The sequence below is a fragment of the Syzygium oleosum genome, unplaced genomic scaffold (genome assembly GCF_021117445.2).
Source record: "Syzygium oleosum isolate NSW1041296 unplaced genomic scaffold, Sole_v2.1 Sole_v2.05, whole genome shotgun sequence".
NCBI classification, from domain to species: Eukaryota; Viridiplantae; Streptophyta; class Magnoliopsida; order Myrtales; family Myrtaceae; genus Syzygium; species Syzygium oleosum.
In genome coordinates, this window is record NW_026607489.1 from 10,997,481 (window position 1) to 11,023,824 (window position 26,344).

Consider the following 26,344-nt stretch of genomic DNA (forward strand, 5'->3'; position numbering starts at 1 on the left):
CGTCTTTCGACACATCTGAAACGCTCACCACTTATCCCCCGATTCAAAGTCTTTCTCTGTGGTACTGTTAGCACGTGCGATTGCTATCGTTTCCTTCGGGAAACGTAAAAAGTGCCAAGAAAATGGAATAAAAATGCCGCGTAAAAAGAACGCAAGAGTGATGTGCTACACTTTTTAGCTCTTTTACAAACAACATCCTCTCCTGGAATCGTATACGCCAGAAGTAATTCAACTCAGCACTTGGCGTTGGTGACGATGAAGAGAAAGAGGGACTCGGACACAGCAGCATCATCCTCGACGGGTGAAGATAGTGAGTCACTGGGAGCTGAATTTGATGTGTTCTTGAATTTCAGAGGGCCGGACACTCGCCTCAACTTTACCGATCACCTCTATCACTCCTTGGATAGAGCTGGGATTCGCGTCTTCTTAGATGATGCAGAGATCCGAAAAGGTGAAAAAATTGGAGGTGAGCTTCTACATGCGATCAACAACTCCAGAATTTTCGTGCCCATCTTCTCTAGAGACTATGCATCTAGTGCATGGTGTCTTCGCGAGCTTGCCCACATGGTGGAATGCTTGAGAAGATCGACGGACAAAGTGATTCTTCCCATTTTCTTCGACGTTGATCCTTACGATGTTAAGCTCAGAACTGGACTATACGCTGATGCCTTGAAAAGGCATGAGGACAGGTTCGGCTACGATGAATTGGAACGGTGGAAGGAGGCTCTAACAGAGGTGGCTTCGATCAAAGGATGGGACTGCAGAGATAGAGGGTAAGAGAGTTTCGGGTGCTTTTCTTCACTCCTTTTTCATGTCTTCAAATATGAATCCAATAACCCTAGAGCGACAAATAAAGATTATTGGCTTAAAAGTTGAGTTTCGAAAGTACTGTGAGAAACTCTCGTATTTAGATAAGTAAGTGATTGCGAGATGCATATGTTTGAAGGAATTTAATGACTGCTGTCGGTATATCAAACAACAGATTGATTTATACTGCTGCATAATTGCGGAAAGAATTTGTGCTTCTTCGCAACATATGAAAGTGAGGTTATCCTTATGGATTTTGCTGTGATTGGTGTAATTAGCTTCAGTGGTGACTTTTTCGGGTAATCAACTCAGATCAGCCGATTTCTTACTGTTTTTCCCTTTTTTTGTGCAAAGAATAAATCTTATGTGATTCGAGGATAAGAAACCTTTTTGAATTTTTGTGTTCATTTTCTGGTAATTTGTAGTTACTTAACATTCTAGTAGACCCCTTCTCTATGAGGTGTTAGAAAGTGATGTCAGAGTATAGTTTCTGAAGTGATAATCCGATACATCGAAATTTATATTGAGGGTCGATGTTTAGCAGATCTTGAGGATGACCACACTCAGTGTCAAAGGGTTAGAGTGTAATTTATGGGACTTTTCAAAAAGGAAAGAAAAAATGATTTCTGGTTTGCTGGAGTTGATATTCATGTATAGATATTAGCTACAAGTGATTAATAATTGTGCCAGGGACTATGATTAGTACAGTTTTTCAAATGTCTTAGAGATGCTTGGATGTTTGTTATGTTTTCCAAGATTAAGATTTAGCCGGTTGCATATACAAGGAAAGAATGTTTAGCTGTTTGTGGAGGCTTTCACTTAAATTTGGTAAGAGAATTAATCTAGATGCGCAGAAAGTCAATGACGATTTAGAAAATATTTTCCTAAAAGATAATTGTTAATATAGTTTATGACAATGAATTAACGCAAAATACTTTTATCATGAACGAAAATATTTAAGCATAAATTGTTGTTGATAATGAAAATATTATCATTCCACTGATCTTTCTAAGTGATACATACTTACGATTATTTTTAGGAAATAATATTTACCAACGAGTAATTTTCTGCGAAATAAACACATCGCTTGCAAGACAGTTATATCCTATTCCGATTATCCAACAAAAGAGTAGTGTTATTGGCTAATTCGGTGTTAACTTTTAGGTGGTTTGAGAATTAGTTCTTTCAAAGCATAAACGTGATGCTTGCATAATTCAAGGATGACAGTGAATTTCTCTGTGGTTATTTTGCCGTGAATGTGTTGTTTTCTCTGGTTCAAGGTTCCACGCCATGGGCGTTGACTTTTGATTGTTGTGTTTTTGACTTGATAGTTTTGCTACAGATCTTCTTCTCTCTTTCTGTTTGCGTAACTTTTTTCCTTTCTCATTGTAAAAAGATGTGATACATGTGCGTGTTTAAAATAGATATCTTGGCCTTGATTTGCTTTGGCTGCTAAATAAACTTTTCAATTTCCGCCACTGATGTGAATGCCAAATTCAAATTTATAAAATCCTGGAACTTGATGTTCTTTATGTTGTTACTCAATCTGAATTTCTTGTCCGGCAGCCAAGGGGAACTGATAAAACTTCTTACTGATGAGGTTTCAAGGAAACTATCAAAAGGAATTCGAGTAGTGCCTGATCATTTAATTGGAATCGATGATCATGTGCAAGCTGTGATGGATTTGTTAGGCAAAGACTCTCTCGATGTACGGTTTGTCGTAATACATGGAATGAGCGGAGTCGGTAAGACAACTCTTGCCAAAGTTGTTTTCAACCAAATCGCTTCTCAATTTCAAGGTTGTAGCTTCTTGTCAGACATTCGAGAACTTTCACAGCAGGGTAAAATTGTGAAATTGCAAAACAGATTATTGTCTGACATCCTCAAGTCTCAATCCATAAAGGTTCATGATACTGACTCTGCGATCAACATGATTAGAGGAAGATGTCGCTACAAGAAAGTTTTGATTGTTCTTGATAATTTGGATAAAAGGGACCAGCTTATGAAGCTAGCTGAAAAATGTGATTGGTTCGGCCCGGGAAGTAGAATTATTGTGACAACTAGGGACATCAGTTTTTTGAAAACTAACAAGAATAATGCCTCAATGCATCCTAAAGTGTATCACTTCTACGAAATGGAGGAGATGCATGACTCTTTTGCCATTCGACTTTTCAGTAGATATGCATTTGAGAGAGATACTCCTCCACTTGAATATGATAAAATAACAAGAGACATTGTGAAAATCACTGGTGGACTTCCGTTGGCCCTTGTGGTTATCGGATCCTCACTATGCTGCGAGAGCGAAGAAGTATGGGATGATGTATTAGCCAAGTTGAAGAAAATGCCACACAAAGAAGTTCGGGACATATTGAAGGTAAGTTATGACATGTTGGCATATGAGCAGAAAGAAATATTCCTTGACATTGCATGTCACATGGCTGGTGAAAAAAGAAGCGATGCAATTTCTATGTGGAGAGCTTGTGATTTTTATCCCTACGAAGCCATCTCAGTGCTTGTTAAAATGTCTCTGATACAAATTATAGTTGACGACATTTGGATGCATGACCAACTCAGAGATTTAGGGAGGGAACTAGTTCGCAAGGAGAGCATCGAACATCCTGGAGAGCGTAGTAGAATATGGAGTTCCACTGTAGCCATGGATGTTATACAAAGAAAAGAGGTATGTATTGACTAAAGTTCTACTTTTCATTTTGTTTAGAAAACATAATAGGTCAGTACCATGTTAACTTACAACTGAGCGTGGTAGCTCAATGGTAAAGGGGTCATACGGCCATGTTGTAAGCGAACCTTTCACCAGCTTGTGCTTTGGGCATTTACTAACTCATGTGAGAGATTTCTTGCCTTCTGCTAGGCTGGTTGGGTTGTGGTAACGGGCTCATATACTTACGGATGGACTGCGTAATATGGCTTGTGAGTCAAAGAGATAGTTACGATGATCACCTTTTTCCGTTCTTTAACCAACAAAAAGAAAATATATTGTTTTAAATTTATGAGCCTTTTTTTTTATGTCAAGCATAGGGCTAATTTAGCTGTATTTCCTTTACTAGGGGACAGAAAAAATAGTGGCACTCAAATTAGGGGGACAATCTCAAGTGTGCAACATTACACGTGAAGACATTTTGGAGCTGGTAAAGTTAAGGTTCCTTGAATTCGATGGGGGAAACTTTGTTGGGGACTTCCAAAATCTCCTTTTGGAGTTAAGATGGCTATCTTGGCAAAATTGTCCGTCAAATTTTCAAGCTACTAACTTCTCCCCAAGCAATTTGGTTGTCCTCAAAATTTCGGAATCTGACGTTACAACTGATTGGGGTGGATGGAGCCAAATCATGGTACGGTATTATGCAATATTAGGAATTTACATTACTTTTTTTCTTTGTGCATAGTGAATATGACGTCTGACTTGTATGAATAATTTTACAGGGAAACTGTAGGTTAGAAGTTCTGCATCTCGTGAGTTGTAGAAGGTTGATCAAGACGCCTAACTTCTCTACATGCTTGACTTTGGAGAGACTTGTTGTGAAGGATTGTGGAAGGCTGGTTGAAATTGACCCATCCATTAGCATGCTGCAGGATTTGAAGCACTTGGAAATTAATGGGTGTAATGGTTTGAGGATGCTTAAAGGAGCTCCAGCCACACTCAATCTAGGCTCCGTACGTCAATCATGGCCAGACTCATTAGGTAATCTAAAGCATCTAACAACGCTAAGGATGAAAAAGTTGGAGCTCATTGAACTTCCGGATTCAATAGGAGAGATATCTAGTCTTCGAGAGTTGTCTTTGAGTGATTCATCTGTGGAGAAACTTCCGGAGTCAATTGGGAAACTGAAATCTCTAGTCGAGTTGAATCTATCTCACACAAACATTATAGAGCTGCCCGATTCGATTGGAGAGCTTATCAGATTGGAGGTATTACTCATGGAAAGTTGTAAATTGAGAAAGCTACCTAAGACAATAGGAATGTTGGAGAAGCTTGAATATTTAGAAGCCAGTGATTGCAAATTTTTGGAGGGAGAAATTCCGATGGAAATTGGGGCACTATCATCTTTGAAAATCCTAAGCTTAAATAATACGTGTATTTCTGAAGTGCCACCAACTATTAGTCAACTTTCTCGACTTCACGAGTTGGGCATGCACGGTTGTCATGAGCTTCAACAATTGCCAGAGGTTCCTACAAGTTTGGAATCTTTGAACATTTCATCTTCAGCTTTACGGAGGATTCCGGATTTGTCAAACCTGACCAACTTAGAAAATCTGAATTTATCTGATTGGGGTCGTTCTAGATATCTTAATATGCCTCATGCACCACCAAACGCATGCCAAGCTCAAGATTTGCAGTGGATTGGGAGGTTAACTAAGTTGACGTATTTGAGATTGGATCTATTAGACATGACCATGTTGCCTGCTGACTTTAGTACCCTTACCGAACTCCAAAATCTCGAATTACCAGGCTCCACCTTTCAATTTCTTGAGGGGGTTCCGCCCAATATTGGTGGGTTGAGGTTCTATGATCTTGAGTCCACAGATGGATGGTCATGCCTTCACACCTTCAAGTATTTGTCCAGAATAGACGTATGCAGGTCATGCTTGACAGAAATTCCACTGGACGTGCTTGAACAGTTGGAGAACCTTCGCCAATTGCAGGTATTGGACTGTCAATTCCTTGAGAGACTATCTCACATACAAAGCTTACCAAAGCTATGGTTTTTGGGGGTTACTAATTGCCCGGGGCTAGTTGAGATTCAAGGTCTCGAACAATCAGAATCAGTGGAGCATATTTCTATTGATTCCTGCCCGTCCTTGAAAGAGCTACCAGATCTTTCCGGCTTACAGAACCTGGAAACTTTGTATTTATGTCATTGTGACTCGTTGGAAAGTTTGCCTGTTGTGGCGAATACGGAAACATGTCGCATGATTGTTTTCTCATGCAGGATGCTACCTCGCGTTTCATGTCCCCCGTCAGCTTTTGGATTATGAAGGTTATGATGGGCAGCTTACAATCCACAACCAGAAGTGGCGGCATTCGAATGCCTTGCTCAGATTAATCTTCATCTTTTCTATTTATGGGTTGTGTATACATAACTTTCTTGCCCTTGTATTGAGATTGAGAAGTAGCTACACTTAGCTTTATTTTTTAGTCTTGTAAGATGTGATGAGACTCAATCTTTTCGCTGCTAGTTATTTGGGTCATTTGTCACAAAAAATTTCTAAGTCACCTTGCAAAGGCCTCCACGTTCTCAGCAATGAAGAAATGAAGGAGCTCCTCCGCCTGTAAATTGACGGTTGCCACAATTACAATGCTGGACTTTGAACTTCGCCTTTCTCGAATGTGTTTTCTTTTCCATCTCTTCGTGTTCAAGCTAGAATTACACGAGTCTGAAAAATGCAAGTCGTGCCAGGTTGATTGTGGCTTCACTTCAACAGATCAGAACCTTCGGCGCAATTGCAGTCCTCATGCATTAAGCAAGCGAAAGATGATTGAGAAATGAAGAAGAAATCGATCTCAGGTCTTTAAGTCGAGGTCTAGAACAGACTCGAATACTCAATTGCGGGCTCTGGTTGTTGATGGCAGGAGATCTCAAAGAAGTAGTTTGGTTTTGACTACATTGAAGCAAGTTACTAAGAAAGTAGTGCAAGAATAAGAAATATGCCATTATTTGATAAAGAGATTAATATGTGGTTTGGGGAACCACTTACAAAGCCTATTTATAGACCAATACAAAGGAAACTTCTAGTCAGACACAACACATATAGCAAAGGGCACAACAACAAACATTAATGGATGTAAACATCTCTCTAAAATGTAAGATTTTATCTACTTGGGAAACAAGTTATGGAGTCAACCCAGTAATTGTCTCAGTCAGCGGGCAAACAAAAGTAATACTAGTCAAAATATTCCAGACTTCGGATTTTACGGTGCAAATGCTACAGAGAACTGTCGGCTTCATCTGCATTTATAGATAACAGCAACATGTGTTAGTCTTGCGTCTCTCTTAAAAAATTCAACATAGGTAAAGAAATCGTGGAATTAACCTCACTTAATTAATAAAACTCTTATTTAACAATTAATAGAAGCGTCATATTTATATTTACACATGACTACTAAAGTTTTCACTTTTTTTTTGTTCTAATTAATATAAAGAGAAACTTTATTGGAAAACAGTCTGTCACACTTATAAAGTTTTCACTCTTATTTAATAATGAATAGAAATGAACTCGGCTTAAAAGCACTAGCAAGAAACTTTGTTGGAAGACACTCTGTCACATTTATAGTATTGGGATGCCAGCGAGAGAAAGAGAAGAAGAGAATACAGTATGACACAAGTACCATTTCATGTATTCTTCTATCGAGTTGTTATATTGTCGCAACATAAAATATTAATTTTTATTTTCTTATATAGTTTTGAAACAAACAATAGAACTCATTTGATGGCGGGACGCCAGCGGCAGCATTCCATGGTTATCATTTTTTTGGCCGGGCATCACCAGAAAATTTAACAAACTAATTAGTCGGTGCAAGAAAGATTAAACAAAGGACTAAGGACAGCATAGGTTTTTTTTAAAAGAAGGCAAATGTTGACCCATGTCTTCTATAGTTTCTAGGAAATGTCTAGGTTAATCCGCCTGAAAAGACAGCATTATTTGGGTATTGTCGGGACATCAGTGTAGGGTCCAGGAGAGCACAACAGCACAACCCACGTATGGACATATGCATAAAAAGACGAACTCTATTGCTATGATGAGCTGTATAGCCTGGCTGGATTGATTGAACTAATACCCATAAAGAATCTCCTCTTGTAAATTTCAAAATCTGATTTAAGTTTATTCTTATTAATTCTAGGATTACAAAATTTAATTATGAGTATTAAATGGCAAACCTCCTACGCAGGCATCACCTCATGTATTCCACAAAATTCTATATTTTCTATGACTTTTTCAAATACTATTTTTCAGTTGGACCGCCAATTTCACAATCCCCATGAATATTTGTAAAAATGAAAAATACAAAAATACCGTTTACCGAATTGAGTAAATTATCAAAAGAGTGTACTCTTACCTTTTTTTTTTTTATTTCTTTCACGACCAAATAATTTAGCTCAACTTTCCTTTTGGTTCTAAATGTGTTATTTTGTTGACACAAGTTTATCCTTGTGTTTCGATTCTGCGATTTTGTGGGTCTCAACTCTGTCATGTGATGACGTGAGGCAAGCACCAAAGTGACTAAAACAATATTTTATAGCAAGGAGCGACGTTCACGGCGATCAAGTGTTACCATAAGCACGATAATGATAATTAATAATATTATGATCGTACTGTTAGCACGCCTGATTGCCATTATTTTCTTTGGGAATCTTGTCCGACCAAGAATCAATGTCTTTCTCTGACCTACCGTTGGGACGCGTGATTTCCCAAGCTCTGCAGCTCTTTCACAAACTGCATCCTCTCGATGAATCGCTGATCAGACCAGGAAGAGTCGTGCACACCAGAAGTAGTTTAGCTCAGAGAGGATGAAGAGAAAATCGGACTCGGAGACAGCAACATCGTCATCGACGGGTGGAGGTAGTGAGTCACTGGGAGCTGAATTTGATGTGTTCTTGAATTTCAGAAGGCCGGACACTCGCCTCAATTTCACCGATCACCTCTATCACTCCCTGGATGGAGCTGGGATTCGCGTCTTCTTGGATGACGAAGATATCCGAAAAGGCGAAAAGATTGAAGGCGAGCTTCTACACGCGATCAACAACTCCAAGTTTTACGTGCCCATCTTCTCTAGAGACTTTGCATCCAGTGCATGGTGTCTTCGCAAGCTCGCCCATATGGTGGAATGCTCAAGAAGATCAACGGAGAAAGTGATTCTTCCCATTTTTTTTGATGTCGATCCTTACGATGTTAAGCTCCGAACTGGATTATACGTTGATGCCTTGAAAAGACACGAGGAAAGGTGCGGCTACGATGAAGTGCAACGGTGGAAGAAGGCTTTAACGGAGGTCGCGTCGATCAATGGATGGGACTGCAAAGATACAGGGTAAGAGAGTAAATTGATTTAGCCGATTGCATATTTAAGGAAAAAAGTTATTTTTGGTGAAGTTAATTTTGGTTAGAGAATCAATTGAGATGGCTCGTTTTTTTTTCTTTCAGAAAATTGATGATGATTTAGAATATATATTTCCAATAATTGACAATATGATATAGGAAAATTAATCAATAAAAAATATCTTTATCATCGATAAAAATGTTTAGATATAGATTATAGTTGATAACAAAGATATTGTAAGTCGACTAATCTTTCTGAATACATTTCAAATCGTTGCTATTTCACAAAACAAAATCATCCTCTCTAGCAAGACAAAGCTATATCCCGTCGCGTGCTTATGTGGCGAAATTGGTAGTGTTACAACTAATTCAATTTATATTTTTAGCATATTTCTCTGTGGTTATTTTATCGTGAATGTGTTGTCAATTTTTGGGTTCAAAGTTCCATGCCAAGGGGCGTTAACTTCTGACTGTTGAGTTTTGAACTTGGTAGCTTTGCTAGCAATCTCGTACTCTCTTCCTGTGTGCGTAATTTTGTTCCTTTCTCATTGTAAAAAGATATGATCCATGTGTGTGTTTAAAATATATATCTTGCCTTAATTTGCTTCAGCTGCTTACTAAGATTTTCTATTTCTGCCACTGTTGTGGACTCCGACTTCACATTCAGAATATCCTGGAACTTGATGTCCTTTGTGTTGTTACTCAATCTCAATTTCTTGTATGGCAGCCAAGGGAAACTTATAAAACTTTTCACCGACGAGGTTTCAATGAGATTGGGGAGAGGAGTTCGAGTACTACCTGATCATTTGGTTGGAATTGATATTCATGTGCAAAACGTGATGCTTATGTTAGGAAAAGGCACTCTTGATGTACGGTTTATCATAATACACGGAATGGGCGGAATCGGTAAGACAACTCTTGCCAAGGTTGTTTTCAACCGAATCGCTTCTCAATTTGATGGTTGCAGCTTCCTGTCAGACATTCCACAATTTTCACAGCAGAATAAAATCGTGAAATTGCAAAAAAGATTATTGTCTGACATCCTCAAGTCTAAATCCATAAAGGTCCATGATACTGACTTTGGGATCAACATGATTAGAGGGAGATGTCGCAACAAGAAAGTCCTTATTGTTCTTGATAATTTGGATAGAAGGGACCAGCTTGGGAAGCTAGCAGAGAAGTGCGAATGGTTCGGTTCAGGAAGTAGAATTATTGTGACAACTAGGGATATCGGTATCTTCAAAATTAACAACAATAATGCCTCCATGCAAGTGTATCACTTCTACGGAATGAAAAAGATGGATGAGCATTATGCTATCCAACTTTTCAGTAGATATGCATTTGAGAGCGATGCTCCTCCACGCGAATATGATAAAATAACAAGAGAAATTGTAAAAATCACTGACAGACTTCCGTTGTCTCTTGTGGTCATTGGATCTTCACTTTACTGTGAAAGCGAAGAAGTATGGGATGATGTATTAGCCAAGCTGAAGAAAATGCCTCCCAAAGAAGTCCGGGAGGTATTGAAGATAAGTTATGACATGTTGGAAGACGAGCAGAAAGAAATTTTCCTTGACATTGCATGCCACATGGCCGGTGAACAAAGAAACTATGCAATATCTATGTGGACAGCTTGTGAATTTTTTCCCAATCAAGCCATCAGAGTTCTTGTTAATATGTCTCTTATAAAAATTACGAATGACTTCATTTGGATGCACGACCAACTCAGAGATTTAGGGAGGGAACTTGTTCGCAAAGAGAGTATTGAACATCCCGGAGAGCGTAGTAGAATTTGGAGTTCCACCGAAGCCATGGATGTTATACAAAGAAAAGAGGTACGTATTGACTAAAGTTCTACTTTTAATTTGGTGTAGAAAATAGAACAGATCGTATTGTGTTAAATTATCACTGAGCATGGTAGCTCAACTATGAAAGGGTCACACTATCTTCCATGTGGCTACAAGTTCTAGTTATGTCGCAAGCGAATTTCTATTCGAATTATGTTCTAGGCATTTACTATCTTGTTTGGAGATATTTCTTTAATTCCGTGAGGCCGCTGAGGCTACGGTGATTGCCCCACCCCCAGCCTTTTACATAGAAAGAAAAGATACTGTGTTAAATTTACTAGCCTTTTTCTTATGTTCACGAAAGATGAGACTAATTGAGCCATCATATACTTTACTAGGGAACCGAAAAAATAAAAGCACTCAAACTAGGGGGACAATCTCAAGTGTGCAATATTACAAGCGAAGACATTTCAAGGCTGGTAGAGTTACGATTCCTTGAATTGGATGGAGTAAACTTTGTAGGGGACTTCCAAAATCTCCTCTTGAAGCTAAGATGGCTTTCTTGGCAAAACTGTCCTTCAGAGTTTCAAGCTACCAACTTCTCTCCAAGCAATTTAGTTGTCCTCAAAATTTCAGAATCTGACGTTACAAATGATTGGGGTGGATGGAGCCAAATTATGGTACGATATCATATAATACAAGCAATTTACATTTACTCTTTTTCTTTGCGCATAGTAAATTTGACAATCTTTGTACTTTCTTGTATGAGTGATTTTACAGGGAGAAAGTAGTTTAAAAGTTCTATATCTCGTGAGTTGCGGAAGGTTGACCAAGATGCCTAACTTCTCTACATGCTTGACTTTGGAGAGACTTGTCGTGAAGGATTGTGATAGGCTGGTTGAAATTGACCCATCCATTACTATGCTGCAGTATTTGAAGCACGTAGAAATTAAGGGGTGTATAGGTTTGAGGGTGCTTAAAGGAGCTCCAACAACCCTCAATTTAGGCATGGTACATCATTCGTGGCTAGACTCTCTTGGTAATCTACAGCGTCTATCAACACTAAGGATGGAAAATCTGGAACTCCTTGAACTTCCTGATTCAATAGGGGAGATACCTGGTCTTCAAGTGTTGTCTTTATGTGATTCATCTGTGGAGAAACTTCCGGAGTCGATTGGGAAACTGGAATCTCTTGTCAACTTGAATATATCTTCCACGAACATTATAGAGCTGCCTGATTCGATCGGAAAACTTAAGAGATTGGAGACTCTAGGCATGAGAAGTTGTAAATTAAGAAAGCTTCCTAAGGCGATAGGAATGTTGGAGAAGCTTGAATCTTTAGATGCTTCATCTTGCATATTTTTGGAAGGAGAAATTCCAATGGAAATCGGGGCACTATCATCTCTGCAAGAACTATTCTTAAATGGGACCCGTATTTCTGAAGTCCCACCGACTATTAGTCGGCTTTGTAAACTTAAGAGGTTGGGTTTGTGTGATTGTGAGGAGCTTCGACGATTGCCGGAGCTTCCTTCAAGTTTGGGACATTTGGACATTAAGTCTACATCATTACAGAGGATTCCTGATCTATCGAACCTGAGCAACTTAAATTTTCTGCAATTATCCGATTATGGTCGGCGTGGATATGTTGATATGCCTCATGCACCACCGAACGCATGCCAAGCTCAAGATTTGCAGTGTATTGGGAGGTTAACCAGGTTGTCATGGTTGGCATTGGACCTTTCAGAGGGGACCGTGTTGCCTGCTGACTTTGGTACCCTTACCGAACTCAAAATGCTCGAATTACCAGGCTCCACCATTAAATCTCTAGAGCGGATTCCACCCCAAGTTGAGACATTGACGTGGTATGATTTTGAGTCTACAGATGGATGGTCAAACCTTCACACCTTCAAATATTTGTCCAGTTTAAAAATAGTCAGGTCGTGCTTAACCGAAATTCCAATGGATGTGCTTGGACAGCTGGAGAACCTCCTGGATCTGTTTGTATTGGAGTGTCAATTCCTTGAGAGACTACCCCATTTATCAAGCTTAAGAAAGCTCCAGGCTTTGACTGTTTATGAGAGTCCACGGCTAATTGAGATTCGAGGTCTCGAACAATCAGAATCACTAGAAGAATTGTATATTTGTTATTGTCCGTCCTTAAAAGAGCTACCGAATCTTTCCAGCTTACAGAATCTGCGCAAGTTGAATTTATTAGGTTGCGACTCATTGGAAAGTTTGCCTGTTGTGGCGAATAAGGAAACATGTCATGTGAATGTTGTCAGATGCAAGATGCTGCCATATGGTTCCGGTGTGACAATTGAATGGGCTTGCATAGAAGCGCCATAGAAGCCCCCTTCTAGTACATATACCGTTAGCGGGAACTTTGCTTTCTGATCAACTTCGTTCCTTCATCATCTCCTCCATTTATAGGTTGCGTATACATAATGTTCTTGCCCTTGTACCGAGATTGAAAAGTAGATACACTGGGCTCTCTTTTAATTCTTGTATGTATGACGTGATGAGACTCGATCTTTTTGTCGTTGGTTATTATTCATCTTTTTACGAAAATAAGAAAATAATAATAATAAATAGATGCAATAGATTTAGGATCGAATTGGCCAAAATGCAATATGTTTATGACTTTTTGGACAATTTTCCTCATTCTAAGCAGCTTGATGACTTTCTAATTTAACTTGCATGGTTTTGTGGAATGAATCTATTATAAGCTTCTGGTGATGGAATCAATGTAAAAAAATCCGCGGTCTTAAAATTTTCCCAGGAGCGCGTTTTCATAGTCAGATTGCGGTCTCAAGCACAAGCCTATTATAGGGGAAAGGAACGATGGCGTCATCCGCACCGCCTGCAAAAAAGAAGTCGACTTGATTTGGAAAAAAATTTAGGAGTTAATTTCCGAATTTGCCGTCTATCCTCAGAAACAATCTGCGAACAATCTTTTCAGACAACACCAAAGAGAAAGCAAATGCCCTCTGCCTTAAGTTGGTTTAGATCGAGATTTCAAACTGACATTTTTTCTCTTCCTTTCGCTAAGAAATTCGCACACGAGTTTTCACGAACCGGTTTGGGAGATTCCTTTGAACACTATGTTCATTCAAGTTATTTCCACGGTAAAACCGAACCCGAAATTTGCCTTGGGTAATACCACATCACTTTGCAACAAAAATTGGATGAATTCGTCCATAGGAGAGACTGTCAGTATGCTACCAATACAGATCTAGCTTGATGTGATTTTCAAGTAGAATGCGCATGAGAAGAAACGAAAAACAGATTGTTACCATATAATACAAGCGCAACCGTGATATGATGATGGTAGAAATAAACTAGGCTTAAAAGCACTAGCAAGAAATTTTGTTGGAAGACACTCTTTCACACTTATAGTAGTTGGATGCCAGCGAGAGAGAGAAAAGAAGAAAATATAGTATGGCACAAGTATGATTTTATGTATCCTTCTGTGTGTTGTTATATTGTCGTGATATAAAATATTAATTTTTCTCTTCTTATATTGTCTTTAATTAAACAATAGGACTCATTTGATGGTGGGACATCACCTGCAGCATTCCATGGTCATCATTTGTTTGGCCGGGCATCACCAGGAAATTAACAAACTAATTAGTCGGTGCAAGAAAGATTAAACAAAGGACTAAGGACAGAATAGGTTTTTTTTTTAAAAGAAGACAAATGTTGACCCGTGTCTTCTATAGTTTCTAGGAAATGTCTAGGTTAATTCGCCCGAAAAGACACGTTATTTGGGTATAGTAGATTAGTAGGGACATCGATGTGGGGTTAAGGAGAGCACAACAGCACAACCCCCGTATGGGGTTAAGGCGATACTGAAATGCTTGGTGGGTTGGTCTTGTTCTTTCTTTGTTCTTCTTTTGTGGGCCTCTTTAACTTTTGCTTCTGAGGTAAAAGCAAAACTCGCAGTACGTCCCAGAGGGTAGGTTGACCCGATGACCCGGTGAAAGTTTTCGGACAAGCTGTTCTTGACTTTTGCCTCGAAATTGTCACTGTTCCAAATGATAAAGCAATTCCACAGATCGAAAGAAAAGGGGGAAATGGGAAAAAAAAACAATGCCAAAACCGTAAATTCATAAAAAGAAAACTTCAATTTATACCCCCTATTTTCTATAATGGTTCGACTCCCAAGAGAATGCTAAATGTGAGATGAGAGAAAATCAAGGATGATATAAGTTAGGGATTTATTTATTTATTTATTTCAAATATAAGATGTCTCTTTATTTTAGCTGGATGGGGATAACAAAAATGGAAGAAAAGAAAAGAAAGAGATTGATACAGGCATGAATGGATGGGATAGCAAAAATTGGAGAATTATCATGACATAGATATTCTCATATATCTCTTTATTTTAGTTGGACATAATTAGGTTATTGACCACAAATTTTTATTATTTTTTCGTCCAATTTACGTTATAACAAGCCAATTCCTCCCTATCAGCTTTTTAATCATTCATTAACAATATCAAAATATGTAAAGGTGAATTATATTTAGATACAATGTGGCTAAGAAACATCAACTATCAGTACTGCCCATCATTCACCATACATAGATAATTATAGATTATAGATTTATTACCTACAAATATTCTTCCTTTTTGTTTAAGATTCTCCTTTTCCACCTTTTACATTTACCACATTCCAATAGTGGAAGATAGTACATTTCAACCATCATTAATATACCCATAAAGACTTCCTTATTTGCCCTTTATTGCCTTTTTTTGTTGCAAAGCTTTTTTATAACAGTCAGATGGTGCAAATTTTTTTTTTTTTTTGATGACCCAGGGAACCCCCGCACGGCCGACAGCCGGGAGGTAAACCCTGGGGGCGACACGTGCTAGCCACTACACACGTGCACCGGTTAAGTCACCCTGCGGCACCCGGGATTCGAACACTCAACCTTTTGCGAGAGGAAGAGTGCGCGCTCCAGCAGCGCCACCCAGGCGGGTGGTAAAATTTTTTTATCATCATTAATGTCACAAACTCATTTTCATATTTATAATTAATTTTTTGGTCAGTTATTTATAATTAATTTACGTGCCCGGGCTTTTTGCAGATTCATGGAAGAAGATTTACTTCAATACATAAAATACCATTGTTGAAAAAGGAATACTCGTGAAAGAATCACAAATAATAAAAACAACAAAGTTATTTTTTTTCCGTCTGTAAGTATCTAAAAAAGAACTAGAAGAGGCATGTTTTTAAAGAATCTCCGCTTGTTAATTTTAATATCTGACTCGAGCTTATTCTTATTAATTCTAGGATTACAAAATTTAATTATTGGTATTAAATGGAAAACCTCCTACGTAGGCATCACCTCATGTATTCTACAAAATTCTATATTTTCCACGACTTTTTCAAATTCTATCATTCAGTTAGACTGTGAATTTCACAATCTCCATGACTATTTGTAAAAATGAAAAATGCAAAAATACCCTCTATCGAATTATGTAAATAATCAAAAGAGTGTAATCTTACCTTTTCTTAATTTCTTTCACGACCAAATAATTTAGCTCAACTTTCATTTTGGTTCTAAATGTCTTATTTTGTTAATATTAAGGAGCGACGTACACGGTGATCAAGTCTTACCACAAGGACGATAACGATAATTAATAAAATTATGATAATAAACTCAAGGAAGTCTTTCTCTGACTTACTGTTAGCACGCGTGATTGCCAATATATTCTTGGGGAATCTTGTCCGACCAAGAATCAAAGTCTTTCTCTAACCTACCGTCGGGACGGGTGATTTACTACGCTCTGTAGCTCTTTCACAAACGGCATCCTCTCGATGAATCGCCGATCAGACCAGGAAGAGTCGTGCACACCAGAAGTAGTTTAACTCAGAGAAAATGAAGAGAAAATGGGACTCGGATACAGCAACGTCGTCGGCGACGGGTGGAGCTAGTGAGTCACTGGGAGCTGAATTTGATGTGTTCTTGAATTTCAGAGGGCCGGATACTCGCCTCAATTTCACCGATCTCCTCTATCACTCCCTCGATGGAGCTGGGATTCGCGTCTTCTTAGACAATGAAGAGATCCGGAAAGGCGAGAAGATTGGAGGCGAGCTTCTACACGCGATCAACGACTCCAGATTTTATGTGCCCATCTTCTCCAAAAACTATACATCCAGCGCATGGTGTCTTCGCGAGCTCGCCCACATGGTGGAATGCTCGAGAAGATCAACGGAGAAAGTGATTCTTCCCATTTTCTTTGATGTCGATCCTTACGATGTTAAGCTCAGAACTGAATTATACGCTGATGCCTTGAAAAAGCATGAGGACAGGTTCAGTTCCGATGAAATCCAACGGTGGAAAAAGGCTCTAACAGAGGTCGCTTCGATCAAAGGATGGCACTGCAAAGATAGAGGGTAAGAGAATGTCGAGAGCTTTTCACTACATACTTATACTTCACTCCTTTTTCATGTCTTTAGATATATACACACACACACACAGTTACCCTAGAGCGATCAATAGCTTAAAACTTGATTTATACTGCTGCAATCATGAAAAGAATTTGTGGTTCTTCACGGAGATCTGGACATGGAGTGGGCAAGAAATTAAAGTGGTTTGATTTGTTTCAGTGGTTACCTTTTCGTGTGATATTTCAGATTAGCCGATTTACTTTTTCTGGTAAATTGTGGTTACTTAACATTCTCGACCCCCTCGCTATGAGCCCCATGATTTCTGAAGTGATGATGCGATCCATGAATCTGAGTTTGGGGAGATATAGCATGGGGGTTCGTTGGCCATACCGGAAGTTGTACGACTTCCATCAAAACTTTTTCGGGGATTGATGTTTAGCAGATCTTGAGGATGATGACACAGTGTTTTGATACATGCCAACTATTTTTTTAGGAACAATTTTCCAAATCTTTGATTTTTCGCGAAACCAATGCATCAGATAAAGTTATATCCCGTTCTGAGTACGCAATGGAAAAGTAATGTTATGACAAATTTGATATTTATTTTTAGGCAGTATAAATTTCCAGGAATGAGTTCTTTTGCGGAATAAACGTGATGCTTGCATTAGTCAAGGATGACAGTGTATTTCAGTGTGGATATTTTGCCGTGAATCTGTTGATACTCAGGTTCGGCGTTCCAAGCCACGATGTTAACTATTGATTGTTGTGTTTCTTAACTTGTTAATTTTGCTAGCAGTCTTGTACTCTCTTTCTGTGTGCGTAATTTTGTTCCTTTCTCTTTTTGTGTGCGTGTTTAAAGTAGATATCTAAGCCTTAATTTACTTCGGTCGCCTAATTAAATTTTCTGTTTCTGCCATTGATGTGAACGGCGAATTCACATTTAGAAAATCCTGGAAGTTGATGTTCTCTCTGTTGGACTCAATCTGAATTCCTTGTATGGCAGGCAAGGGGAGCTTATAAAACTTGTTACCGATGAGGTTTCGAGGAAATTGGCAAGAGGAGTTCGAATTGTGCCAGATCATTTGATTGGAATCGATCGTCAAGTGAAAACCGTGATGGATTTGTTAGGCAAAGACTCTCTCGATGTACGGTTTGTCGTAATACATGGAATGGGCGGAATTGGTAAGACAACTCTTGCCAAAGTTGTTTTCAACAAAATTGCTTCTCAGTTTGATGGTTGTAGCTTCCTGTCAGACATTCGAGAATTTTCACAGCAAGGTAAGATTGTGAAATTGCAAAATAGATTATTGTCTGACATCCTCAAGTCTACCTCCATAAAGATTCATGATACCGATTTTGGGATCAATATGATTAGAGGAAGATGTTGCCACAAGAAAGTTCTGATTGTTCTTGATAATTTGGATAAAAGGGACCAACTTGTGAAGCTAGCGGAAAAGTGTGATTGGTTCGGTCCGGGGAGTAGAATTATTGTGACTACTAGGGACATTAGTCTTTTCAAAATTAACAAGAATAATGCCTCAATGCATCCTAAAGTGTATCACTTCTATGAAGTGGAGAAGATGCATGATTCTGATGCTATTCGACTTTTTAGTAGATATGCATTTGAGAGCGATGCTCCTCCACTTGAATATGATAGAATAACAAGAGAAATTGTAAAAATCACGGGGGGACTTCCACTGGCTCTTGTGGTTACCGGATCTTCACTTTTCTGCGAGAGCGAAGAAGTGTGGGAAGATGTATTAGCCAAGTTGAAGAAAATGCCACACAAAGACGTTCGGGAAATATTAAAGGTAAGTTATGACATGCTGGAATATGAGCAGAGAGAAATTTTCCTTGACATTGCATGTCACATGGCTGGTGAAAACAGAAGCGATGCAATTTCTATGTGGAGAGCTTGTGAATTTTTTCCCTATGAAGCCATATCAGTTCTTGTTAAAATGTCTCTGATAAAAATTATGAATGATGATATTTTGATGCATGACCAACTCAGAGATTTAGGGAGGGAACTAGTTCGCAAGGAGAGCATCGAACATCCTGGAGAGCGTAGTAGAATATGGAGTTCCACTGTGGCCATGGATGTTATACAAAGAAAAGAGGTAAGTTTTGACTGAAGTTCTACTTTTCACTTTACATAGAAAATAGAATAGGTTGGTATTGTGTTAAATTACCACAGAGCGTGGTACCTCAATGGTAAATGGGCTACACTATATTTCATGAGTTCATAAATTTGAGTCATGCCTTGAGCAAACCTCTAGCCAACTTGTCATTTATGTCTTTGCTACCATGTGTGGAGATTCGGCTTCTAGCAGGCTAGTAGGGCTGTGGTAACGGGCTCGTTACCTATGGGTGGATGAATAATTATGGCTAAAATCAAACATTCCACATATGATGTGAGACCTTATGTTAACACCCAAAGAGGTAGTTACGCCAGTTGTCCCTCCCGGGCTTTTTACCAATAAAATGCAAAGATACTGTCTTACATTCACGAGCCTTTTCTTATGTTCACCTGAGTCGAGACTAATTGAGGTACAATTTCCTTTACTAGGGTACCAAAAAAATAGTGGCACTCAAACTAGGGGCACAATCTCAAGTGTGCAATATTACGCATGAAGATGTTTCAAGGCTGGTAAAGTTAAGGTTCCTTGAATTGGATGGAGGAAACTTTGTAGGAGACTTCCAAAATCTCCTCTTGGAGCTAAGATGGCTCTCTTGGCAAAATTGTGCTTCGGAGTTTCAAGCTACTAACTTCTCTCCACGCAATCTAGTTGTCCTCAAAATTTCAGAATCTGACATTACAAATGATTGGAGTGGATGGAGCCAAATCATGGTATGCTATCATGTAATATAAGCAATTTACATTTTTTTTGTGAATAGTGAATTTGACGATTTTTCTATATTTTTGTATGAGTAATTTTACAGGAAAAAAGTAGGTTAAAAGTTCTGCATCTTGTGAGTTGTAGAAGCTTGATCAAGACGCCTAACTTCTCTACATGCTTGGATTTGGAGAGACTCGTTGTGAAGGAATGTGATAGGCTGGTAGAAATCGATCCATCCATTACTATGCTGCAGCATTTGAAGCACTTGGAAATTAAGGGGTGTATTGGTTTGAGGGTGCTTAAAGGAGCTCCAACCGCGCTCAATCTAGGCATGGTACGTCAATCATGGCTAGACTCATTGGGTAATCTAAAGCGTCTATCAACACTAAGGATGGAAAATCTCGAACTCCTTGAACTTCCGGATTCAATAGGAGAGATAGCTGGTCTTCAAGTGTTGTCTTTAGGTAATTCATCTGTGGAAAAACTTCCGGAGTCGATTGGGAAACTAAAATCTCTAGTCAAGTTGAATATATCTTCCACGAACATCATAGAGATGCCTGATTCGATAGGAGAGCTTAAGAGATTAGAAATTCTAGACATAAAAAGTTGTAAATTAAGAAAGCTTCCTAAGGCGATAGGGATGTTGGAGAAGCTTGAAAAATTAGATGCTACACTTTGCAAATTTTTGGAGGGAGAACTTCCCATGGAAATTGGGCAACTATCATCTTTGAAAGACCTAATCTTTGGTGGAAGCCGTATTTCTGAAGTGCCACCAAGTATTAGTCGGCTTTCTCAACTTACGAGTTTGGGTTTGCAACATTGTGAGGAGCTTCGACAACTACCAGAGCTTCCTACAAGTTTGGCATATTTGGATGTTATGTTTTCGGCATTAAAGAGGATTCCAGATTTGTCAAACCTAACCAACTTAAGTTCTCTGCATTTATCCGACTATGGTCGTCGTGGATATGTTAATATGCCTCATGCACCACTAGCCGCATGCCAAGCTCAAGATTTGCAGTGTATTGGGAGGTTAACTAGGCTGTCAGCGTTGACATTGGACCTTTTAGACATGACCGCGTTGCCTGCTGACTTTACAAATACCCTTACCGAACTCAAGCATCTCCACTTACGAGGCTCCACCTTTCAATCTCTTGAGTGGAATCCACCCAAAATTGAGAGATTGAGGTTCTATGATCTCGAGTCCACAGATGGATGGTCAAACCTTCACACCTTCAAATATTTGTCCACTTTGGAAATATGCAGGTCGTGCTTAAACGAAATTCCAGTGGATGTGCTTGGACAGCTGGAGAGCCTTCGATATTTGAATGTATTAGAGTGTCAATTCCTTGAAAGACTATCCCATTTACCAAGCTTAAGAAAGCTATGGGTTTTGGCTGTTAATAGGTGCCCACGTCTAGTTGAGATTCAAGGTCTTGAACAATTAGAATCACTGGAACAATTATTTATTAGTTACTGCCCGTCTTTGACAGAGCTACCAGATCTTTCCAGCTTACAGAACCTGAGCGAGTTGAATTTATCTGATTGCGACTCATTGAAAAGTTTGCCTGTTGTGAATAAGGAAACATGTTGTTTGAATGTTTTTAGATGCAAGATGCTGCCTCACGTATCGAGTCCATAATTTGAATGGGTTGCAGAGGGAATCGCTTTCAGTGGGTATACTGTTAGTGGTAACTTCGCTTTTTGATCAACTTCATCCATTCACCATCACCTCTATTCATAGGTTGTCTACATAATGATCATGCCCCTGTATTGAGATTGAAAAGTAGCTACACTTAGCTCTTTTTTTAATTCTTGTATGTAAGACTTGATGAGACTCGATCTTTTTGCCGCTAGTTACTGTTATTTTGAGTATGTTCTATTTTCCTGTAAGGCCGCCTTATCTTCTTTGAATTAGTAATAAAGTTGCTATTTTCCCATTACGATTGCGGTTCTTTCATGTATATGAGCATCAACACTTCAAACCTACAATTTCCAGCGGAAGATACGAATGTAGTCTGAAATGTTCTCTCTTCAAGGAGTGAAACTTTTCTCCCGTTTATTGGGCATCTAAAAATACCAATCCTTCTCAAATGCGTAAAGAAGAAAGTACATTATTGACAAAAAAAGAAGAAGAAGAAAGTACATTTTTTCGAGTTACTTTGGCCTAAAACATTATCTCATGAACTTAAGCACTTAGAAAATATATAATCCCAAAGTCTCACATTAGATGAGGGGTTTGGCCCATGTAAAACAGGTCATATCGCATAACATTGGTATAAGAGCAACACCCCGCGAAGTGGATATAGGGTTCGTGGATGGACTAGACCTATAACTGATTGACGAGCGATGAAAGTGATCGTTGGGGGCGAAAGAGGGCTCAGACAAGGTGTTGTCCTATTTAAAATATTGATGTCCACTGCTGTATTGGTCCAAATTTCTCAACAATCACTCCTTACCGTTGTAGGATTGAGTATAAACCTAGTCTATTTATAAACAACCCGCTACTTATCGGAGGACATGATGCTCTGAAACCATTTGTAGCAATCCGAATCACAAAAGGAGTATTCAAAGTGATGACATCACGTGGTAATAATTCAGAGTGGGTGTTCATGGAGAAAAGTACCAAAAAAGTCTTAAACATATTGTATCGGTACCAATTCAGTCATAAATCTTTCAATTGGACCAATTTAGTCCTAAACATTTTCGCATTGGTACCAATTCAGTTCATCCGATCAATTTATGCCGGAAATCGCTAACGTGAACGCCGGTCGTCCTACATGGCACAATTAGCGCTAACATGGATATTTCAAAATAATTTTTATTAATTTTTCTTTTATTTTCTCTTTTCTTTTTTTCTTTCTTTCCTCTTCCCTCCGCTAGCTTCCATGATGACCGGCGGAGGCCAGCGAGGGCCAAGGCCAGGATGCCCTTGCCAGCCTCAGTGGAGGCCGGCCCTCGCCAAATCTGGCGAAGAGACCCTTGCCCAATCCTCACATGCCCTCGCCATTGCCAAAGGCTGGCAAGGCCCCTCGCCAGATTCGGTGAGGGGACCCTCGCCAGAGGCCGGCAAAGGCTAGGATGCCCTTGTTGGCCTCGTCCAGTCCTTGTGACAAAGTTTAGGACTGATTGTGAGGGCTAGACGAGGCCGGTGAGGGTCCCCTTGCTAGATTTGGCGAGGGGCCTCATCGGCCTCTAGCGATGGCGAGGGACCTCGTCCAGGCAAGGCCAGCCTCACCAGAGGCCGGTGAGGGTTGGGCGAGGGTCCCCTTGTCGGATCTGGCGAGGGGCGGCCTCATCCAGCCCTTGCCGGCCCCCCTTGCCAAAGGCCGGTGAGGGTGTCCCGGCCCTCGCCCTCGCCAGTGGCCTTCGCCGGTCATTGTGGAGGCTGGCGACTGGCGGAGCGAAGAGAAAGGAAAGAAAAAAAAAAGAAAAGAAAGTAAAAGAAGAAAAAAAGAAAACGGAAAATAAAAGAAAAAATTAATAAAAAAATTCGAAAAATTATTTAAAAATATCCACGTTAGCACCGGTTGTGCCAAGTAGGACGGTTGATGTCCACGTCAGCAATTTTTAACCTAAATTGGTCAGATGGATTGAATTGGTACCAATGTAAAAATGTTTATAACTAAATTGGTCTAATTGAAAGATTTAGAACTGAATTGGTACCGATGTAATAAGTTTAAGACTTTTTTGGTACTTTCCCATTTTTCATGTGATGTCGAAAATTTGCATACTTAGGAAGAAGATATGTCACGCCCCGAACCCCCATCGAGTATGCGACATCCCTCTTTGGTCGAATTAGTGCGACGTCCCAGGAAACGTCGCCGACCCAAATCGAACCCATCAGAGTTTAATCGCAGCGGAAACAACAAACACCCAGACAATGATTAACCAGGGGTACTAGGGAAAATAATTGCCAAACCACCAAACCTTATACTATACCTCGATTTAAGTACGATATCCATTTACAATATAAACTTACGCCACAACCGCCATTTACAAACCACAAAGCAAAATATGCACACTGAACTACCAAACTGCAAACCACCGATATCACAAAAAGATCAGTAGCCTGGGTAAGCACTACAACAAAATGGAACACTTCCAAACTCTTCCTCAGCTCCAAAACTAATCCCTATGCCCTCTAGATGGCGTCCACTCTGACTCACTCTCTTCGGAATCCTCATTCGAATCTTCATCAGGCACATGCTCATCCGATGACTCCGAATCAGCCTCAATCTCGATCGAGTATTCTACAACATCATGATCAGTGTGCATAACAATCCCAAAACGCTGCGGCGGCGGCGACGGAAGGTTCATGGCTCGGGCGGGTGCTCTGAAATGGTTTAGTTGATACAACCATGAGACACTTCTCAATAAGTACACAACCTAAACCTTACCTAGGCTACCACGTATTCCAGACAAGTCCAGACACCGAATCAAGCAACATACAAACAACGTCCACACAATCGTACTTACCTGGTTTTTAATACACGCAACCTGCACGTTAGTCTTATATTCACATTTACAAATCACATGCACTTTCCAACCCAATCTCATGCTCGAAGGCACATGTCAAACACACCATATTTCCGAACTCCACAATTCACACTTGTTCACGCACCACCACATCATTTTCATTTAACTTGCCACATCGCACCATCTCGTGCTCAATCACTTTCCTCAGCCCGCGTAAACACGCATCAGGCCTACATGATCGCGACCCGCGTAAACACGCCTCAGGCCCGATCCCATTCTCACTTTCTTTCCTCAGCCCGCGTAAATACGCATCAGGCCTACATGATCGCGACCCGAGCATAACACGCCTCGGTTCGATCCCATTCTCACTTTCTTTCCTCAGCCCACGTAAATACGCATCAGGCCTACATGATCGCGACCCGAGCATAACACGCCTCGGTCCGATCCCATTCTCACTTTCTTTCCTCAGCTCAGCCCGCGTAAACACGCATCAGGCCTACATGATCGCGACCCGAGCATAACACGCCTCGGTCTGATCCCACAGTCGTATCACGACCCGTGTAAACACGCCTCAGGCCGATTCAATTCCCCGCGTAAACACGCCTCAGGGATTTAGTGATCACACGAACATACCAACACACCGTATTTTATCTGTAACCCGGGTAAACACGCCTCAGGGCTTTTTAGTGATCACACGCACATCACACGCCTCAAATCTCACACGTTCACATACTCGAACATTAATTAAATGCACCCAATTCAACCATTTCAATTCAGCCCACATACAAACACACATCAAGCATCAATTCCAGTCACGAGGGCAGTAACTATTCAACCTCGACACCCTCACCATTCCGCTCATAAAAATGAACATTCATAGAATCAGGGTAAATCCGGGCAGTTTACACAGTGACCGAAATCACATCAAAATAAATAATAAACGAACTCCAAAAAACATCTTGATAAACATTTCTTATGAAGAACACGAAATTCGGTTCAATCTACAACCAAGCCTTTTTGTCCCTCGAAATCAGACCAAAATCAATTCGCTCTAATAGACTATTTTGTTCTCAAAATACATTTCTTTCAACACACAAATCACCTTGAAAAGCTTTGAAATGTTTATATGTCATAGAAAATAAAGTCGCCAACAACTTTTGTGAAGAAAGTTTATTGAAAATAGATCTGGAAAATTTTATAAAAATTCAGCAAGACAAGAAGGTCGGGATGAACAGTGTTCCGGGCAGTTTTAAGACGGTCTGAAAATGGGTTTTCGTGCGACCCAAATGGCCTCCAAAAATTCCAAATTTAAAATATGTTATACTTCAAGATGTTGGGAGAAACTTTCATGAAGAAAACGTCCTCAAATTCGGCCCACAAAATTCTCCACAAAAATAGAAAACCGGACGGGTACAGTAGTCACGAATCCGAGTTTTGAACTAAACAACCAAGATTCAAGTTTTAGCTCACACCCATGGATCTCCAACCCACAAAACTCATTCCCAAATATCTAATCCAACATGCAACAGCCACTAACAGCCATGATCAGCCACCAACAACCACGATCAGCACCCTAATCAACTCCTAAACTACCCTAAACCGCGTCTAAACGAGTCTGATAAATACCGATGTCCTAGACAACGGTTAGATTGCGACTTACTTGGAAATTTCCAAGCAAAATCAACCTATCCAAGGTTGACTAGGCGGTTGGAACGCGGCGGCTATGGCGGTGACCTTGCAGTGGCGACGATCGGCAACGGCGGTGGCGCGACCAAGGGGAGAGGGGCAATCGGCGGTGAGGGAGAGGAGAGTTGCCGAGAGAGAGGGAGAGAAATGAGAGGGGGAGAGAGAGAAATTGGTTTAAAAATCAATAATTGAACCCCTTTATGCAAAATGACCATCTTGCCCCTCTCTCTACTTTTCAATCAACGGCCGAGATTCGTTCTTATCTTGAGATCGACGGCCGAGATTGAATCTTTTCCAAAAATAT

The 26,344-nt window shown here is 39.9% G+C and overlaps 4 protein-coding genes across 8 annotated transcripts; all 4 read left to right on the forward strand.

Moving 5' to 3' along the window:
* The first annotated feature begins 68 nt into the window (after nucleotides 1–68).
* On the forward strand, nucleotides 69–6,147 carry LOC115678432 (disease resistance protein RPV1-like). The gene is made up of 4 exons (XM_030601827.2): nucleotides 69–773; nucleotides 2,374–3,487; nucleotides 3,876–4,157; nucleotides 4,249–6,147. Exons 1-4 carry the CDS (start codon nucleotides 256–258, stop codon nucleotides 5,800–5,802), a joined length of 3,468 nt encoding a protein of 1,155 aa, XP_030457687.1. The 5' UTR covers nucleotides 69–255; the 3' UTR covers nucleotides 5,803–6,147.
* Nucleotides 6,148–8,062: 1,915 nt separating this feature from the next.
* Nucleotides 8,063–10,627, forward strand: LOC115678515 (disease resistance protein Roq1-like). The gene is made up of 3 exons (XM_030601910.2): nucleotides 8,063–8,851; nucleotides 9,587–10,386; nucleotides 10,587–10,627. The coding sequence occupies exons 1-3, from the start codon at nucleotides 8,334–8,336 to the stop codon at nucleotides 10,625–10,627; spliced, it is 1,359 nt and encodes a 452-aa protein (XP_030457770.2). The 5' UTR covers nucleotides 8,063–8,333.
* Nucleotides 10,628–11,455: 828 nt separating this feature from the next.
* LOC115678514 (uncharacterized) lies at nucleotides 11,456–12,992 on the forward strand. Its single transcript, XM_030601909.2, has one exon. The coding sequence runs from the start codon at nucleotides 11,481–11,483 to the stop codon at nucleotides 12,990–12,992; it is 1,512 nt and encodes a 503-aa protein (XP_030457769.2). The 5' UTR covers nucleotides 11,456–11,480.
* A 3,370-nt stretch (nucleotides 12,993–16,362) lies between these two features.
* On the forward strand, nucleotides 16,363–21,815 carry LOC115678437 (disease resistance protein L6-like). 5 transcript variants are annotated; one of them, XM_030601839.2, is made up of 4 exons: nucleotides 16,363–17,047; nucleotides 18,045–18,852; nucleotides 19,053–19,158; nucleotides 21,484–21,815. In XM_030601839.2, exons 1-3 carry the CDS (start codon nucleotides 16,530–16,532, stop codon nucleotides 19,107–19,109), a joined length of 1,383 nt encoding a protein of 460 aa, XP_030457699.1. In that variant the 5' UTR covers nucleotides 16,363–16,529; the 3' UTR covers nucleotides 19,110–19,158; nucleotides 21,484–21,815. The 5 variants fall into 5 exon arrangements, with proteins under 5 accessions (XP_030457699.1, XP_030457694.1, XP_056167819.1 ...); XM_056311844.1 differs by lacking the exon at nucleotides 16,363–17,047 and adding an exon at nucleotides 19,608–19,889 and having other exon boundaries at nucleotides 18,711–18,852; nucleotides 19,982–21,815; XM_030601834.2 differs by lacking the exon at nucleotides 21,484–21,815 and having other exon boundaries at nucleotides 19,053–19,544.
* The last annotated feature ends 4,529 nt before the right edge of the window (nucleotides 21,816–26,344 follow it).

Excerpts from the sequence above, each read along its gene's own strand:
- LOC115678432 (XM_030601827.2), top strand. The coding sequence starts at position 256 with ATGAAGAGAAAGAGGGACTCGGACACAGCAGCATCATCCTCGACGGGT. Across the intron at positions 3,488-3,875 it reads ATGTTATACAAAGAAAAGAG|GGGACAGAAAAAATAGTGGC; the intron begins GTATGTATTGAC and ends TTCCTTTACTAG. Across the intron at positions 4,158-4,248 it reads GTGGATGGAGCCAAATCATG|GGAAACTGTAGGTTAGAAGT; the intron begins GTACGGTATTAT and ends ATAATTTTACAG.
- LOC115678515 (XM_030601910.2), top strand. The coding sequence starts at position 8,334 with ATGAAGAGAAAATCGGACTCGGAGACAGCAACATCGTCATCGACGGGT. Across the intron at positions 8,852-9,586 it reads TGGGACTGCAAAGATACAGG|CCAAGGGAAACTTATAAAAC; the intron begins GTAAGAGAGTAA and ends CTTGTATGGCAG. Across the intron at positions 10,387-10,586 it reads AGAAGTCCGGGAGGTATTGA|AGAGATTTAGGGAGGGAACT; the intron begins AGATAAGTTATG and ends CACGACCAACTC.
- LOC115678514 (XM_030601909.2), top strand. The coding sequence starts at position 11,481 with ATGCCTAACTTCTCTACATGCTTGACTTTGGAGAGACTTGTCGTGAAG.
- LOC115678437 (XM_056311843.1), top strand. The coding sequence starts at position 18,865 with ATGCTGGAATATGAGCAGAGAGAAATTTTCCTTGACATTGCATGTCAC. Across the intron at positions 19,159-19,607 it reads ATGTTATACAAAGAAAAGAG|GGTACCAAAAAAATAGTGGC; the intron begins GTAAGTTTTGAC and ends TTCCTTTACTAG. Across the intron at positions 19,890-19,981 it reads GTGGATGGAGCCAAATCATG|GAAAAAAGTAGGTTAAAAGT; the intron begins GTATGCTATCAT and ends GTAATTTTACAG.